Genomic DNA, 19,686 nt, shown 5'->3' on the forward strand with positions numbered 1-19,686 from the left:
ATGACAAAATGAAATTGAAAATATTACAACGTAATATTCAGATAAATTACACAGACGATACCTCAATTTAGGAGTATGTAACTGTAAGGTACCTAAACTTCAATTTGCAACACAAAACTCCTTAATCTTTAATTTAAGTAATAGAAAACTTTCTGTGACTTTCAGTAGCCAGTTTTAGGTTATTTTTGCCGACAACGCAGTTGTCATGTTAAAATTATATTTTTTGTCTGTTGATTCGACACTTATCGAGGGAAAAAATTTTAATTTTGTTTTCTATCTACCTGTAGTCACGATAATTAAAATTGCACATATTGACATTTTAGTAACCTATAGTTTGTTTACTTGATGCTATCAGTCGATGAAAATATAATTTTTTAGTTTGATAAATGTCACGTTAGCATAAATAACATAAAACCAGCTATCGAAGTTCATGAGGAGGGGTTTATGTTACTTAAATTGGAGATCAGAGGATTTCGTATCACAGATTAAAGTTTAGGTGTCTTATTGTTACATATCCTAAAATTAAGGTACCGTTTATATAATTTAGCCTGTAATATTCACAAAAGCTATAAGAATTTTCCTTTATAAATAGCTACACATGCAAGCATCCCGCGTTGAGAAAAGCAGAGTAAAGAGTTAGGTATAGTATCAGAAAAATGGCAGTCTCTCATTTTGTTCTTATTCATACCGTATGCTATGGTGCATGGACTTGGTATAAGCTTACATCTGTCCAGCTGTCCTGAGGCAGCCATTTTAATGGATCAGAAAAAGTATCAGAAAAAGTATTGTAATGGATATTTCGTATCTTGCTTAGATAAAATAAAATATATTATTGATATATAAATATGCATGTTGTTTACTTTACTATATTCAACTAGAATGTAATGAAGCATTTTTTAAATGTTTGCATAGTTTTTCTTTTTAAATTTAGATATTTACTTTAATTTTCTTAATCTTTTTTTAATTATTACACTTACTTTGAAGAAAAATTTCAATTAGTTTTAAGATTTATTAATTAATTAGCAAGTAATTTTTTTTCTAAGATTACATATAAAAAAAATTAAATCAAGAGTGCGTATGAGAATAGACAATATGTAAAGTATGTAAAAAAGATAATATATGTGTGTGTGTGCTTGCGCGCGCGCACTTGCACAAAAGGCATATTTAGACCTTTAAAGTTTGGTCCATCAGTCAAATGAGTGTTCAATTTTTTTTTTTTACCCAAATAAGCCCATTAAATTATAAAAATGATAAAATAATCTTTTATATTTTAAAATATATCAAATAAACTCTTTTACTATTTTGGAGACAAATGATTATGTCCTTTAAACTTTAAAAACAATTGAGAAAGGCTGGACTATAACTTACCTCCAATTCAAATCTAACCAAGGCCGTGCAGGATGATTTTCTGGTGCACGTGGTCTTTATTACATATCCTACTTATTCGAATTGCAATATCTTGGTGGATATCTGCTATATTCTAGAATAAATTAATAAGTTGTTTCTTGTGAAATATTGCAAAAGTGTCTCTATGTGTTATCGTCTTTGTCATAGTTACCGTCATCAACTTAATTATGATATGTGATCTAATTTTGATTATTCTATCGAAACGCAAAGTTTTGGCCTTTTGATTTTGGAGGTGAGCAAGCGACATAAACTCATAAATATCACTAAAAGAATGTAAACTCGTAGACATCACCAAAGGAAGTTAGTTACATAGAGATTAGGTAGAACATGAAGAAAAGATGTCAATTGGAAGCAAAATCTTATTTGATATCTTTTTAAATTTTGAGGGCTTATTTGTCCCTAAGATTTTATTTAATTTAATTTTTATAATTTAAAAGGTTTATTTAATTTTTTAATTTAAAGAGTCTATTTAATTTCAAAAATTTAATATACATATGTAACTATTGAACCAAATTGTAAGGACCTAACTAGTATGTTTATTTTATTTTAAGTAGCTATGCTGAGTTGATTCCTAAATAATTAGTTAAGTTAGAAAAACATGTATTTTCATCACAATTGCCGACACTTTCTTTAGTTAATTGGGATATGATGTTGAACCATCGTTGCATTGCCATATACAAATATGGTATGGTTCTCAATGCTTTGGAGAACCAACTGGTTGCACTTATTAGGGCAAATAATTTGATCAAGTCCATTTGTCTTTTTCAATTGAGTTTGCCTCTTTTTTTTTTTGATAAGCCAAACCTATTAAAAGTATAAAGGAATTGATGAATAGAATTGTTAAAAAAAAAAAAATCCTTTTTAAAAACTACTGTAAAAAAGGTTATGTTAACAAGTGCTCAAATACTATTTTTAGAACAAATTTATTAAGAAAAGAAGAAGGATAGAAGATGATTCTACCTAGAAGAATCCTCATAACAAGCCTAAAAAGACAGGATGAAGGCTATCATATTTCACAAATAAAATCAATCAAATTCTGTTAAAAAAAGTTTTGAACAAAAAAAGTGATTTTGATATAAAATTGTTTAAAGAACTCTTTATAAATAATTAAAATAATACAATAAGCGGTTGAATAATTGGTATAGCTGATCTAAAATAGATTTTATCTATAAGGTTAGGAGTTTAAATCCTAGAATCATTTTTATTGGGAGGCTTTACTGAATACCATTCTTGGTCAAGCGTGAATTAGTCTCATCCATATGTACGGGATGGGGGGTGGGATACCAACTAATTAATTAAAAAAAAAATTAAAATATTAAAATTAAGACCCACCTGTCACACCCCGGCTTAGGGGGCCCCAGCTCAAGCCCCTCTATGGGTACATTCGGTGCCGGAGCACCCTATCTTGTCTTGTCTTGTCTATTGTAAATTTTAATGTCATTTAAATCAGGTAATTTATGTGTAGAAATTTTTTTTTTATATCTTATTTTTGTGGAGACCCAGACAAATCCTCTGTTTTATTAGCATCTGGCAGTTTCCACTATCACCTGTTAACATATTCATAGTCATCTCACATATTTCCATATCATATTCTCTTTTATCATATCATTCGCAACTATTTATGAGATCTCAAAATGAAGTGTCATCTATTGCATTCATATTGAAATTCATAGATAATAAATTATAAGTTTTCATTTCAAGTCCAAAATAAAATACATCATAAACTAGTAATTACATAATGACTAGACATAATGAACCAAAATACTAGGCTACACATGGGCCCTACCAAAATACAAAAGACTGATGAGGTGACTCTTATCGGTGGCAGATCTGGTCGGAACTCTGTCCGAATACTCACGTGGCATTCTTGATCTTGATACCTCTGCGATGGAAAACCAAAGCGCTAAGCATAACGCTTAGTGGTGCATAATTTATAATAATAATAATTAAACAATTGAAATAATATTTACAAATCATAAATTCTGGGTCTTTTACATTTTTTTACAATTTGGTATCAGAGCTGGACTCCCTCTAGTACGGTGTGTGGTGCGAGGACGCACCAGGCGGAAGCTGGTGGGCTTGTCACGACCCAGGGATGGGGTTGGGACGTGCTTGTTCAACCAGCTACGCCGGGTGGAAACCGTGTCCCACATCGGAAACGGGAAGAAAAGATTTGGGCCATATATGTGGGAGCCTTCCTCACCTGGTCAGCGCGCTTTTGGGAATGAAACCTCCCAAGGGACAAATCCGTGAGGCCCATGGGCCAAAGCGGACAATACTAACTGGAGAAGGATCGGATCGTTACACCACCAGTTAGCACATTCTTTGCAACAAAAAAAATATATATATATAAAGAATAAAATTCATACAAATGAAAATTTTGAATAATTATTACTTTAAAATCCAACCGATGATAATCCAATTTGATAATTTTTTTAAAATAAGATAAGAATGACAAAATGAAATTGAAAATATTACAACGTAATATTCAGATAAATTACACAGACGATACCTCAATTTAGGAGTATGTAACTGTAAGGTACCTAAACTTCAATTTGCAACACAAAACTCTTTAATCTTTAATTTAAATAAAAGAAAACTTTCTGTGACTTTCAGTAGCCAGTTTTAGGTTATTTTTGCCGACAACGCAGTTGTCATGTTAAAATTATATTTTTTGTCTGTTGATTCGACACTTATCGAGGGAAAAAAAAATTTAATTCTGTTTTTTATCTACCCGTAGTCACGACAATTAAAATTACACATATTGACATTTTAGTAACCTATAGTTTGTTTACTTGATGCTATCAGTCAATGAAAATATAATTTTTTAGTTTGATAAATGTCACGTTAGCATAAATAACATAAAACCAGCTACCGAAGTTCATGAGGAGGGGTTTATGTTACTTAAATTGGAGATCAGAGGATTTCGTATTACAGATTAAAGTTTAGGTGCCTTATTGTTACATGTCCTAAAATTAAGGTACTGTTTATATAATTTAGCCTGTAATATTCACAAAAGCTATGAGAATTTTCCTTTATAAATAGCTACACATGCAAGCAACCCGCGTAGAGAAAAGCAGAGTAAAGAGTTAGGTATAGTATCAGAAAAATGGCAGTCTCTCATTTTGTTCTTATTCATACCGTATGCTATGGTGCATATGGACTTGGTATAAGCTTACACCTGTCCAGCTGTCCTGAGGCAGCCATTTTAATGGATCAGAAAAAGTATCAGAAAAAGTATTGTAATGGATATTTCGTATCTTGCTTAGATAAAATAAAATATATTATTGATATATAAATATGCATGTTGTTTACTTTACTATATTCAACTAGAATGTAATGAAGCATTTTTTAAATGTTTGCATAGTTTTTCTTTTTAAATTTAGATATTTACTTTAATTTTCTTAATCTTTTTTTAATTATTACACTTACTTTGAAGAAAAATTTCAATTAGTTTTAAGATTTATTAATTAATTAGCAAGTAATTTTTTTTCTAAGATTACATATAAAGAAAATTAAATCAGGAGTGCGTATGAGAATAGACAATATGTAAAGTATGTAAAAAAGATAATATATGTGTGTGTGTGCTTGCGCGCGCGCACTTGCACAAAAGGCTTATTTAGACCTTTAAAGTTTGGTCCATCAGTCAAATGAGCCTTCAATTTTTTTTTACCCAAATAAGCCCATTAAATTATAAAAATGATAAAATAATCTTTTATATTTTAAAATATATCAAATAAACTCTTTTACTATTTTGGAGACAAATGATTAAGTCCTTTAAACTTTAAAAACAATTGAAAAAGGCTGGACTATAACTTACCTTCAATTCAAATCTAACCAAGGCCATGCAGGATGATTTTCTGGTGCACGTGGTCTTTATTACATATCCTACTTATTCGAATTGCAATATCTTGGTGGATATCTGCTATATTCTAGAATAAATTAATAAGTTGTTTCTTGTGAAATATTGCAAAAACTGTCTCTTCAGATTTATCGTCTTTGTCATAGTTACCGTCATCAACTTAATTATGATATGTGATCTAAGTTTGATTATTCTGTAAAAAGCAAAGTTTTGGCCTTTTGATTATGGAGGCGAGCAAGCGACGCAAACACATAAATATCACCAAAAGAATGTAAACTCATAGACATCACCAAAAGGAAGTTAGTTACATAGAGATTAGGTAGAACATGAAGAAAAGATGTCAATTGGAAGCAAAATCTTATTTGATATCTTGTTTAATTTTGAAGGGCTTATTTGTCCCTAAGATTTTATTTAATTTAATTTTTATAATTTAAAAGGTTTATTTTAATTTTTTTAATTTAAAGAGTCTATTTGATTTTAAAAAATTTAATATACATATGTAACTATTGAACCAAATTGTAAGGACCTAACTAGTATGTTTATTTTATTTTATTTTATTTTAAGTAGCTATGCCGAGTTGATTCCTAAATAATTAGTTAAGCCTGAAAAACATGTATTTTCATCACAATTGCCGACACTTTCTTTAGTTAATTGGGATATGATGTTGACATCGTCCTGAACATATACAAATATGGTATGGTTCTCAATGCTTTCATGCCTAATTGGTTGCACTTATTAGGGCAAATAATTTGGTCCATTTGTCTTTTTCAAATGAGTTTGCCTTTTTTTTTTTTTTTTTTTTGATAAGCCAAACCTATTAAAAGTATAAAGGAATTGATGAATAGAATTGTTAAAAAAAAAAAATCCTTTTTTAAATACTGTAATAAAAAGGTTATGTTAACAAGTGCTCAAATACTATTTTTAGAACAAATTTATTAAGAAAAGAAGGATAGAAGATGATTCTGCCAAGAAGAATCCTCATAACAAGCCTAAAAAGACAGGACGAAGGCTATCATATTTCACGAAGAAAATCAATCAAATGCTGTTAAAAAAAAATTTTGAACAAAAAAAAAGTGATTTTGATATAAAAATTGATAAAAGAACTCTTTATAAATAATTAAAATAATACCGAAAAGCGGTTGAATCATTGGCGTATAGCTTATCTTCGATATATTTTATCTATAAGGTTAGGAGTTTAAATACTGGAATCATTTTTATTGGGAGGCTTTACCTGAATACCATTTTCGGTCGAGCGTAAATTAGTCTCATCCATATGTATTGTGGAATGCCACTGATGAAAAAAATTTTCCTAGAAACTTAAACCTAGGAATGTGTAACAGTAAGGTACTTAAAACTTCAATTTGCAATACGAAACCCTTTGATCTCTATTTTAAGTAACAGAAAACTCCCATGATATTTAGTTGCCAGTTTCTAGGTTATTTTTGCTGATAAGACACTTGTCATATTAAAAGTTATATTTTCTCTCTATTAATTTTATACTTATCGGGAAAAAAAAAATTAATTATGTTCTCTATCTACCCATAGCTACAACAATTAAAATTGCACATATTGACATTTTAGTAACCTATAATTTGTTTCCTTGAAACTATAGGTTAATGAAAATAATTTTTTTTTTAATTTGATAAATGTCACGTCAGCATAAATAACATAAAAACTATCTACTGAGGTTCTTGCTGGGGGGAGGAGGGGTAGGGTGAGATTTCTGTTACAAATTGAAGTTTACCTATCTTACTTTTACATACCCTAAAGTTGAGGAACCGTTTGTATCATTTACCCCATAATATTCACAAAAGCTATAAGAATTTTCCTCTATAAATGGCTACACATGCAAGGCAACCTGCATAGAGAAAAGCATAGTAAAGAGTTAGATATATTCTCGGAAAAATGGCAATCTCTCATTTTGTTCTTATTCATACCGTATGCCATGGTGCATGGACTTGGTATAAGCTCACACCTGTCCTTGAGGCAGCTGGCCACAAGGTCACTGCATTGGACCTTGCAGCCAGTGGTATTGACCCAAGGCAAATTGAGCAGATTGGATCCTTTGATGAGTACTCTGAACCCTTATTGACGTTCATGGCATCACTCCCAGAAGGAGAAAAGGTGATATTGGTAGGAGAGAGCTGTGGAGGCATTAATGTTGCTATTGCTGCTGATAAATACCCAGAAAAGATTGCAGCTGTTGTTTTCGTCAATGCAGTAATGCCGGACACTGATCACAGCCCATCTTATGCTTTGGATAAGGTTCGTAGACATAACCTAATTTCTCTCAATATCTGCTCTAATTTGTTCGTCTTCAAATCAAAATTATTAAAGAAAATTAATTTTTTGCTTGCTTTGTTTCTCTCATGTTATTACACAGCATATGATGGCCATTCCCAAAAGGACACCGTACCTTTTACGTACGTTAACAAGGCCGAGACTATAACTGGATGGAAAATGGGCTTCAAGTTTTTAAGTGAGAATGTATTTACGGCTTGCACTCCCGAGGTATATCTTCTATTAGGGTTAATTTCAGTTATATGATGTTGTGCACCAATTATTTTTTGAATGGGAAAAACTGACCTAAATTTGATCCATCTTTGTAAGTTCTACAGATAAACACATATTGGTAGCGTTTATTGGCGGGTGCAAAAACATCCTAATGTAGGAATTTTAGTTTACAACCATTGCATGTATAACGATTTTGTTATAGCCATTGATTTTGGTAGATTTCATGTGAATCTCATCATAGTTGTATGTACAACGGTTACATAGAATAATTTCTCCTAATATAAGCAAAAACTTTTTGAGAAAGAGTTGCTTTAATCTTAATTTATTCTGATACAAATTTTCATTGATATGTTTTCCTTTTTTTCCTTCAAGGATTGTAAGCTGGCAACGATGTTGCTAAGGAAGGGATCATTATTTCAAAGTATTTTAGCTAAACGGGAAAAATTCACTAAGGAGGATACGGATCGATTAAGAGAATTTATGTGTATACCGACTCAGACGAAATATTTAAACCATACTTTCACAGTTGGCAGATAGAAAACTACAAACCAGACAAGGTTTATAAGATCGAAGGTGGAGATCAAAAGTTGATGCTTTCAAAGACTAATGAGCTAGCTCAGATTCTCAATGAGGTGGCTGATACATAAATGCATCATGTTTGCCTTTGAATCATTTATTATTATGTATGGGTGCAACTATAAATAAATTATCTCACGTTTTCACGTGAAAAGATTATTTGGTATACCATAATTTATGTAATGCAATCAAATATTATATTTAATTCAATAAAAAGAAAAGTTGTTTGTATTTTATTGTATTATGGTCTATCAGACGTAATGTTTGTTTCCCCAAAATAATTGTTTTTATGTTGTTTATGCTTTGTTTTAACTTTATTACTCTCAATTAAATATAAGGCATCGATTAAACTTTGTTTCTTTGTATTCTGCATATTCCTCCATGTTTTTTTTTTCATTTATGAATTACGAACCATATATAATGTGTTGCTATCATGCCTCATAGAAAATAATGAAGAAAAATATTTTTTGAAAGAATAATTACCATTTAATTTTTTTTTTTTTTGGTTATAAACGATGAAAGTTCTATTAAAGAAAATGGAAATAAGGCAATGGCAGATATCTAAACTACAACCATACAAATAAGCATTCCCTAATACATCCTCACATGAGGACACCGCCAAAGACCCAAAACAAATGGAACATAGCTAACAATTAGAAGAAAGCTACATGATCATTCAATCTACAGTGCTCCAACATTGCCAGCGAATCGGTCATTTGTTAGATGTTGCTGCAAGTTGGGCACAAAACTTGTTAACTAGCTTCTCATGAAGAGGCAAGTTTTCATTCATTGCAGGAACACTTGAAAACTCTGGCACCCATTATGATAAAAATGGAAATCCTACTTTCCCATCACTTTAAAGCCAAGTATTTCAGGTTGGCAAGCTTACCTAATGCAATATCAAGAAATCTAATAATCTCTTTCCTTTGAGCTCCTCTTCTGAAAATTTCAGTTCTCAATGGCCTGAACTTCATCTTCTTTTCGCTCCTCTCCTTCCTTGGTTAATATTTCCTACAGTGTTGACACGACTGTAACAAGAACGCCCATATTATGCAGCAGCCAACAAAAATAGAGTAGGTTTAGGGGCTGGTGCGCAAGATGTGCTTCACATCTATTGAACAAAATATATCAAATAAGTCCTTCATTTTAAAAATATATCAAACAAGGTCTTTTACTATTTTGGAGACAAATGATTAAGTCCTTTAACCTTTAAAAGCAACTAAAAAAAAAAAAAGGACTATAACTTGCCTCCAACTCGAATATAACCAAGGCCACGCATGATGATTTTCTGGTGCACGGGGTCCTCATCACATATTCTGTGTGTTGGAACTCCAATATCCTAGTGGATATCTCCTGCATTTTAGAATGGATTAATAAGTTATTACTTGTCAAACATTTCAAAAAGTGTCTCTTTGTGTTAAACGCCAATGTCAAAATTACCGTCATCAACCTAATTATGATCTAATATGATCTAATTTTGATTATTCTATCGAAAAGCAAAGTTTTGACCTTTTGAGTATGGAGGTGTGCAAGCGACATAAACTAATAGATATCGCCAAAAGCATGTAAACTCATAGATATCACCAAAAGGAAGTTAGTTACATGGAGATTAGGTAGAACATGAAGAAAAGATGTTAATTGGAAGCAAAATCATTTTTGATATATTTTTTCATTTTGAGTTGCTTATTTGTCCCAAAGAGTTTATTTAATTTAATTTTTAAAATTAAAAGGTTTATTTTTTTAATTTAAAGAGTTTATTTGATTTCAAAAAATTTAATACACTTATGTTACTACTGAACCAAGTTGTGAGGACCTAATTAATATATTTATTTTATTTTATTTTATTTTTAAGTACGTATGCCGAGTTGATTCCTGAATAATTAGTTAGGTTCTAAAAACATGTATTTTCATCACAATTTGAATGTGCTTAGCTACATATTGTTGGCATGCAATAAATTGATCTGGATGGAGAACCAACTAGTTGCATTGCCTATTAAAAGTATGGTGTGGTTCTCATTGCTGTGGAGAACCAACTAGTTGCATGGCCTACATTTTCTTTAGTTATTTGGGATATGATGTTGACATCGTCCTGAACATGTACAAGTATGGTGTGGTTCTCATTGCTATCAAGCCTAACTGTCTTTTTCAATTGAGTTTGCCTCTTTTTTTCTTTTTTTTTTAAGCAAAACCTGTTAAAAGTATGAAGGAATTGATAAATAGAATTGTTAAAAAAAGATTCCATTTTAACAAACTACTGTAAAAATGTTCCGTTGACAAGTGCTCAAAATACTATTTTTAGAAGAAAAGAAGAAGGGTACAAGATGAATCTACCAAGAAGAATCCCGATAACAAGCGAAAAAAGACAGGATGAAGGCTGTCACATTTCACAAATAAAATCAACCAAATTCTGTTAAAAAAAAGTTTTGAAGAAAAAAAAAAGTGATTTTGATATAAAAATTGAAAAAAGAACTATTTATAAATAATTAAAATAATACAACAAGCGGTTGAATCATTGGCATTGAGCTGATCTAAAATAGATTTTATCATAAAGGTTAAGAGTTTAAATCCTAGAATCATTTTTATTGGGAGGTTTTACCTGAATATCATTCTTGGCTCAAGCGTGAATTAGTCTTATCCATATGTACGGGATGGGGGGTGGGATACCAACTAATTAATTAAAAAAAATTAAAATATTAAAATTAAGACCCACCAGTTAGCACGTTCTTTGTAACAAAAAAAAATATATAAAGAATAAAATTCATACAAATGAAAATTTTGAATAATTATTACTTTAAAATCCAACCGATGATAATCAAATTTGATAATTTTTTTTAAAATAAGATAAGAATGACAAAATGAAATTGAAAATATTACAACGTAATGTTCAGATAAATTACATGCATTTATATCTCAATTTAGGAGTATGTAACTGTAAGGTACCTAAACTTCAATTTGTAACACAGAACTCTTTAATCTTTAATTTAAGTAATAGAAAACTTTCTGTGACTTTCAGTAGCCAGTTTTAGTTTATTTTTGCCGACAACGCAGTTGTCATGTTAAAATTATATTTTTTGTCCGTTGATTGGACACTTATAGAGGGAAAAAAATTTAATTTTGTTTTCTATCTACCCGTAGTCACGACAATTAAAATTGCACATATTGACATTTTAGTAACCTATAGTTTATTTACTTGATGCTATCAGTCAATGAAAATATAATTTTTTAGTTTGATAAATGTCACATTAGCATAAATAACATAAAACCAGCTACCGAAGTTCATGAAGAGGGGTTTATGTTACTTAAATTGGAGATCAGAGGATTTCGTATTACAGATTAAAGTTTAGGTGCCTTATTGTTACATATCCTAAAATTAAGGTACCGTTTATACAATTTACCCTGTAATATTCACAAAAGCTATAAGAATTTTCCTTTATATATAGCTACACATGCAAGCAACCCGCGTAGAGAAAAGCAGAGTAAAGAGTTAGATATAGTATCAGAAAAATGGCAGTCTCTCATTTTGTTCTTATTCATACCGTATGCTATGGTGCATGGACTTGGTATAAGCTTACACCTGTCCAGCTGTCCTGAGGCAGCCATTTTAATGGATCAGAAAAAGTATTGTAATGGATATTTCATATCTTGCTTAGATAAAATAAAATATATTATTGATATATAAATATGCATGTTGTTTACTTTACTATATTCAACTAGAATGTAATGAAGCATTTTTTAAATGTTTACATAGTTTTTCTTTTTAAATTTAGATATTTACTTTAATTTTCTTAATCTTTTTTTAATTATTACTGTAATTAAAAAAGCGCGCTTTTGGGAATGAAACCTCCCAAGGGACAAATCCGTGAGGCCCATGGGCCAAAGCGGACAATACTAACTGGAGAAGGATCGGGCTGTTACAATTTGGTATCAGAGCTGGACCCCCTCTAGTACGGTGTGTGGTGCGAGGACGCAAGCCAGTGGGCTTGTCACGACCAGGGGATGGGGTTGGGGCGTGCTTGTTCAACCGGGTGAAAACCGTGTCCCACATCGGAAACGGAAGAAAAGATTTGGGCCATATATGTGGGAGCCTTCCTCACAGTCAGCGCTTTTGGGAATGAAACCTCCCAAGGGACAAATCCGTGAGGCCCATGGGCCAAAGCGGACAATACTAACTGGAGAAGGATCGGGCTGTTACAATTACACTTACTTTGAAGAAAAATTTCAATTAGTTTTAAGATTTATTAATTAATTAGCAAGTAATTTTTTTTCTAGAATTACATATAAAGAAAATTAAATCAGGAGTGCGTATGAGAATAGACAATATGTAAAGTATGTAAAAAAGATAATATATGTGTGTGTGTGCTTGCGCGCGCGCACTTGCACAAAAGGCTTATTTAGACCTTTAAAGTTTAGTCCATCAGTCAAATGAGCCTTTAATTTTTTTTTTTTTTTACCCAAATAAGCCCATTAAATTATAAAAATGATAAAATAATCTTTTATATTTTAAAATATATCAAATAAACTCTTTTACTATTTTGGAGACAAATGATTAAGTCCTTTAAACTTTAAAAACAATTGAAAAAGGCTGGACTATAACTTACCTCCGATTCAAATCTAACCAAGGCCGTACAAGATGATTTTCTGGTGCACGTGGTCTTTATTACATATCCTTCGTATTCGAATTGCAATATCTTGGTGGATATCTGCTATATTCTAGAATAAATTAATAAGTTGTTTCTTGTCAAATATTGCAAAAACTGTCTCTTCAGATTTATCGTCTTTGTCATAGTTACCGTCATCAACTTAATTATGATATGTGATCTAAGTTTGATTATTCTGTAAAAAGCAAAGTTTTGGCCTTTTGATTATGGAGGCGAGCAAGCGACGCAAACACATAAATATCACCAAAAGAATGTAAACTCATAGACATCACCAAAAGGAAGTTAGTTACATAGAGATTAGGTAGAACATGAAGAAAAGATGTCAATTGGAAGCAAAATCTTATTTGATATCTTGTTTAATTTTGAAGGGCTTATTTGTCCCTAAGATTTTATTTAATTTAATTTTTATAATTTAAAAGGTTTATTTTAATTTTTTAATTTAAAGAGTCTATTTGATTTTAAAAAATTTAATATACATATGTAACTATTGAACCAAATTGTAAGGACCTAACTAGTATGTTTATTTTATTTTATTTTATTTTAAGTAGCTATGCCGAGTTGATTCCTAAATAATTAGTTAAGCCTGAAAAACATGTATTTTCATCACAATTGCCGACACTTTCTTTAGTTAATTGGGATATGATGTTGACATCGTCCTGAACATATACAAATATGGTATGGTTCTCAATGCTTTCATGCCTAATTGGTTGCACTTATTAGGGCAAATAATTTGGTCCATTTGTCTTTTTCAAATGAGTTTGCCTTTTTTTTTTTTTTTTTGATAAGCCAAACCTATTAAAAGTATAAAGGAATTGATGAATAGAATTGTTAAAAAAAAAAAAAATCCTTTTTTAAATACTGTAATAAAAAGGTTATGTTAACAAGTGCTCAAATTCTATTTTTAGAACAAATTTATTAAGAAAAGAAGGATAGAAGATGATTCTGCCAAGAAGAATCCTCATAACAAGCCTAAAAAGACAGGACGAAGGCTATCATTTTTCACGAAGAAAATCAATCAAATGCTGTTAAAAAAAAAAATTTTGAACAAAAAAAAAGTGATTTTGATATAAAAATTGATAAAAGAACTCTTTATAAATAATTAAAATAATACCGATAAGCGGTTGAATCATTGGCGTATAGCTTATCTTCGATAAATTTTATCTATAAGGTTAGGAGTTTAAATACTGGAATCATTTTTATTGGGAGGCTTTACCTGAATACCATTTTCGGGTCGAGCGTAAATTAGTCTCATCCATATGTATTGTGGAATGCCACCGATGAAAAAAATTTTCCTAGAAACTTAAACCTAGGAATGTGTAACAGTAAGGTACTTAAACTTTAATTTGCAATACGAAACCCTTTGATCTCTATTTTAAGTAACAGAAAACTCCCATGATATTTAGTTGCCAATTTCTAGGTTATTTTTGCTGATAAGACACTTGTCATATTAAAAGTTATATTTTCTCTCTATTAATTTTATACTTATCGGGAAAAAAAATTAATTATGTTCTCTATCTACCCATAGCTACAACAATTAAAATTGCACATATTGACATTTTAGTAACCTATAATTTGTTTCCTTGAAACTATAGGTTAATGAAAATAATTTTTTTTTTAATTTGATAAATGTCACGTCAGCATAAATAACATAAAAACTATCTACTGAGGTTCTTGCTGGGGGGAGGAGGGGTAGGGTGAGATTTCTGTTACAAATTGAAGTTTACCTATCTTACTTTTACATACCCTAAAGTTGAGGAACCGTTTGTATCATTTACCCCATAATATTCACAAAAGCTATAAGAATTTTCCTCTATAAATGGCTACACATGCAAGGCAACCTGCATAGAGAAAAGCATAGTAAAGAGTTAGATATATTCTCGGAAAATGGCAATCTCTCATTTTGTTCTTATTCATACCGTATGCCATGGTGCATGGACTTGGTATAAGCTCACACCTGTCCTTGAGGCAGCTGGCCACAAGGTCACTGCATTGGACCTTGCAGCCAGTGGTATTGACCCAAGGCAAATTGAGCAGATTGGATCCTTTGATGAGTACTCTGAACCCTTATTGACGTTCATGGCATCACTCCCAGAAGGAGAAAAGGTGATATTGGTAGGAGAGAGCTGTGGAGGCATTAATGTTGCTATTGCTGCTGATAAATACCCAGAAAAGATTGCAGCTGTTGTTTTCGTCAATGCAGTAATGCCGGACACTGATCACAGCCCATCTTATGCTTTGGATAAGGTTCGTAGACATAACCTAATTTCTCTCAATATCTGCTCTAATTTGTTCGTCTTCAAATCAAAATTATTAAAGAAAATTAATTTTTTGCTTGCTTTGTTTCTCTCATGTTATTACACAGCATATGATGGCCATTCCCAAAAAGGACACCGTACCTTTTACGTACGTTAACAAGGCCGAGACTATAACTGGATGGAAAATGGGCTTCAAGTTTTTAAGTGAGAATGTATTTACGGCTTGCACTCCCGAGGTATATCTTCTATTAGGGTTAATTTCAGTTATATGATGTTGTGCACCAATTATTTTTTGAATGGGAAAAACTGACCTAAATTTGATCCATCTTTGTAAGTTCTACAGATAAACACATATTGGTAGCGTTTATTGGCGGGGTGCAAAAACATCCTAATGTAGGAAATTTTAGTTTACAACCATTGCATGTATAACGATTTTGTTATAGCCATTGATTTTGGTAGATTTCATGTGAATCTCATCATAGTTGTATGTACAACGGTTACATAGAATAATTTCTCCTAATATAAGCAAAAACTTTTTGAGAAAGAGTTGCTTTAATCTTAATTTATTCTGATACAAATTTTCATTGATATGTTTTCCTTTTTTTCCTTCAAGGATTGTAAGCTGGCAACGATGTTGCTAAGGAAGGGATCATTATTTCAAAGTATTTTAGCTAAACGGGAAAAATTCACTAAGGAGGGATACGGATCGATTAAGAGAATTTATGTGTATACCGACTCAGACGAAATATTTAAACCATACTTTCACAGTTGGCAGATAGAAAACTACAAACCAGACAAGGTTTATAAGATCGAAGGTGGAGATCAAAAGTTGATGCTTTCAAAGACTAATGAGCTAGCTCAGATTCTCAATGAGGTGGCTGATACATAAATGCATCATGTTTGCCTTTGAATCATTTATTATTATGTATGGGTGCAACTATAAATAAATTATCTCACGTTTTCACGTGAAAAAGATTATTTGGTATACCATAATTTATGTAATGCAATCAAATATTATATTTAATTCAATAAAAAGAAAAGTTGTTTGTATTTTATTGTATTATGGTCTATCAGACGTAATGTTTGTTTAACAAAAATAATTGTTTTTATGTTGTTTATGCTTTGTTTTAACTTTATTAATCTCAATTAAATATAAGGCATCGATTAAACTTTGTTTCTTTGTATTCTGCATATTCCTCCATGTTTTTTTTTTCATTTATGAATTACGAACCATATATAATGTGTTGCTATCATGCCTCATAGAAAATAATGAAGAAAAATATTTTTTGAAAGAATAATTACCATTTAATTTTTTTTTTTTTTTTTTTTTGGTTATAAACGATGAAAGTTCTATTAAAGAAAATGGAAATAAGGCAATGGCAGATATCTAAACTACAACCATACAAATAAGCATTCCCTAATACATCCTCACATGAGGACACCGCCAAAGACCCAAAACAAATGGAACATAGCTAACAATTAGAAGAAAGCTACATGATCATTCAATCTACAGTGCTCCAACATTGCCAGCGAATCGGTCATTTGTTAGATGTTGCTGCAAGTTGGGCACAAAACTTGTTAACTAGCTTCTCATGAAGAGGCAAGTTTTCATTCATTGCAGGAACACTTGAAAACTCTGGCACCCATTATGATAAAAATGGAAATCCTACTTTCCCATCACTTTAAAGCCAAGTATTTCAGGTTGGCAAGCTTACCTAATGCAATATCAAGAAATCTAATAATCTCTTTCCTTTGAGCTCCTCTTCTGAAAATTTCAGTTCTCAATGGCCTGAACTTCATCTTCTTTTCGCTCCTCTCCTTCCTTGGTTAATATTTCCTACAGTGTTGACACGACTGTAACAAGAACGCCCATATTATGCAGCAGCCAACAAAAATAGAGTAGGTTTAGGGGCTGGTGCGCAAGATGTGCTTCACATCTATTGAACAAAATATATCAAATAAGTCCTTCATTTTAAAAATATATCAAACAAGGTCTTTTACTATTTTGGAGACAAATGATTAAGTCCTTTAACCTTTAAAAGCAACTAAAAAAAAAAAAAAAGGACTATAACTTGCCTCCAACTAGAATATAACCAAGGCCATGCATGATGATTTTCTGGTGCACGGGTTCCTCATCACATATTCTGTGTATTGGAACTCCAATATCCTAGTGGATATCTCCTGCATTTTAGAATGGATTAATAAGTTATTTCTTGTCAAACATTTCAAAAAGTGTCTCTATGTGTTCGTCGCCAATGTCAAAATTACCGTCATCAACCTAATTATGATCTAATATGATCTAATTTTGATTATTCTATCGAAAAGCAAAGTTTTGACCTTTTGAGTATGGAGGTGTGCAAGCGACATAAACTAATAGATATCGCCAAAAGCATGTAAACTCATAGATATCACCAAAAGGAAGTTAGTTACATGGAGATTAGGTAGAACATGAAGAAAAGATGTTAATTGGAAGCAAAATCATTTTTGATATATTTTTTCATTTTGAGGGGCTTATTTGTCCCAAAGAGTTTATTTAATTTAATTTTTTAAAATTTAAAAGGTTTATTTTTTTTTTAATTTAAAGAGTTTATTTGATTTCAAAAAATTTAATACACTTATGTTACTACTGAACCAAGTTGTGAGGACCTAATTAATATATTTATTTTATTTTATTTTATTTTTAAGTACGTATGCCGAGTTGATTCCTGAATAATTAGTTAGGTTCTAAAAACATGTATTTTCATCACAATTTGAATGTGCTTAGCTACATATTGTTGGCATGCAATAAATTGATCTGGATGGAGAACCAACTAGTTGCATTGCCTATTAAAAGTATGGTGTGGTTCTCATTGCTGTGGAGAACCAACTAGTTGCATGGCCTACATTTTCTTTAGTTATTTGGGATATGATGTTGACATCGTCCTGAACATGTACAAGTATGGTGTGGTTCTCATTGCTATCAAGCCTAACTGTCTTTTTCAATTGAGTTTGCCTCTTTTTTTCTTTTTTTTTTAAGCAAAACCTGTTAAAAGTATGAAGGAATTGATAAATAGAATTGTTAAAAAAAAATTCCATTTTAACAAACTACTGTAAAAATGTTCCGTTGACAAGTGCTCAAAATACTATTTTTAGAAGAAAAGAAGAAGGGTACAAGATGAATCTACCAAGAAGAATCCCGATAACAAGCGAAAAAAGACAGGATGAAGGCTGTCACATTTCACAAATAAAATCAACCAAATTCTGTTTAAAAAAAGTTTTGAAGAAAAAAAAAAGTGATTTTGATATAAAAATTGAAAAAAGAACTATTTATAAATAATTAAAATAATACAACAAGCGGTTGAATCATTGGCATTGAGCTGATCTAAAATAGATTTTATCATAAAGGTTAAGAGTTTAAATCCTAGAATCATTTTTATTGGGAGGTTTTACCTGAATATCATTCTTGGCTCAAGCGTGAATTAGTCTTATCCATATGTACGGGTTGGGGGGTGGGATACCAACTAATTAATTAAAAAAAATTAAAATATTAAAATTAAGACCCACCAGTTAGCACGTTCTTTGTAACAAAAAAAAATATATAAAGAATAAAATTCATACAAATGAAAATTTTGAATAATTATTACTTTAAAATCCAACCGATGATAATCAAATTTGATAATTTTTTTTAAAATAAGATAAGAATGACAAAATGAAATTGAAAATATTACAACGTAATGTTCAGATAAATTACACAGACGATATCTCAATTTAGGAGTATGTAACTGTAAGGTACCTAAACTTCAATTTGTAACACAGAACTCTTTAATCTTTAATTTAAGTAATAGAAAACTTTCTGTGACTTTCAGTAGCCAGTTTTAGTTTATTTTTGCCGACAACGCAGTTGTCATGTTAAAATTATATTTTTTGTCCGTTGATTGGACACTTATAGAGGGAAAAAAATTTAATTTTGTTTTCTATCTACCCGTAGTCACGACAATTAAAATTGCACATATTGACATTTTAGTAACCTATAGTTTATTTACTTGATGCTATCAGTCAATGAAAATATAATTTTTTAGTTTGATAAATGTCACATTAGCATAAATAACATAAAACCAGCTACCGAAGTTCATGAAGAGGGGTTTATGTTACTTAAATTGGAGATCAGAGGATTTCGTATTACAGATTAAAGTTTAGGTGCCTTATTGTTACATATCCTAAAATTAAGGTACCGTTTATACAATTTACCCTGTAATATTCACAAAAGCTATAAGAATTTTCCTTTATATATAGCTACACATGCAAGCAACCCGCGTAGAGAAAAGCAGAGTAAAGAGTTAGATATAGTATCAGAAAAATGGCAGTCTCTCATTTTGTTCTTCTTCATACCGTATGCTATGGTGCATGGACTTGGTATAAGCTTACACCTGTCCAG

General features: G+C 31.0%; 1 protein-coding gene and 1 pseudogene across 1 annotated transcript; both read left to right on the forward strand.

Annotated features, from left to right (window-relative positions):
* Nucleotides 1-7,134: 7,134 nt before the first annotated feature.
* Nucleotides 7,135-8,493, forward strand: LOC131178501 ((S)-hydroxynitrile lyase-like; annotated as a pseudogene).
* A 6,393-nt stretch (nt 8,494-14,886) lies between these two features.
* LOC131178502 ((S)-hydroxynitrile lyase-like) lies at nt 14,887-16,327 on the forward strand. The gene is made up of 3 exons (XM_058143463.1): nt 14,887-15,261; nt 15,380-15,508; nt 15,886-16,327. The coding sequence occupies exons 1-3, from the start codon at nt 14,902-14,904 to the stop codon at nt 16,159-16,161; spliced, it is 765 nt and encodes a 254-aa protein (XP_057999446.1). The 5' UTR covers nt 14,887-14,901; the 3' UTR covers nt 16,162-16,327.
* The last annotated feature ends 3,359 nt before the right edge of the window (nt 16,328-19,686 follow it).

The sequence above is a fragment of the Hevea brasiliensis genome, chromosome 3 (assembly GCF_030052815.1).
Source record: "Hevea brasiliensis isolate MT/VB/25A 57/8 chromosome 3, ASM3005281v1, whole genome shotgun sequence".
NCBI lineage: Eukaryota > Viridiplantae > Streptophyta > Magnoliopsida > Malpighiales > Euphorbiaceae > Hevea > Hevea brasiliensis.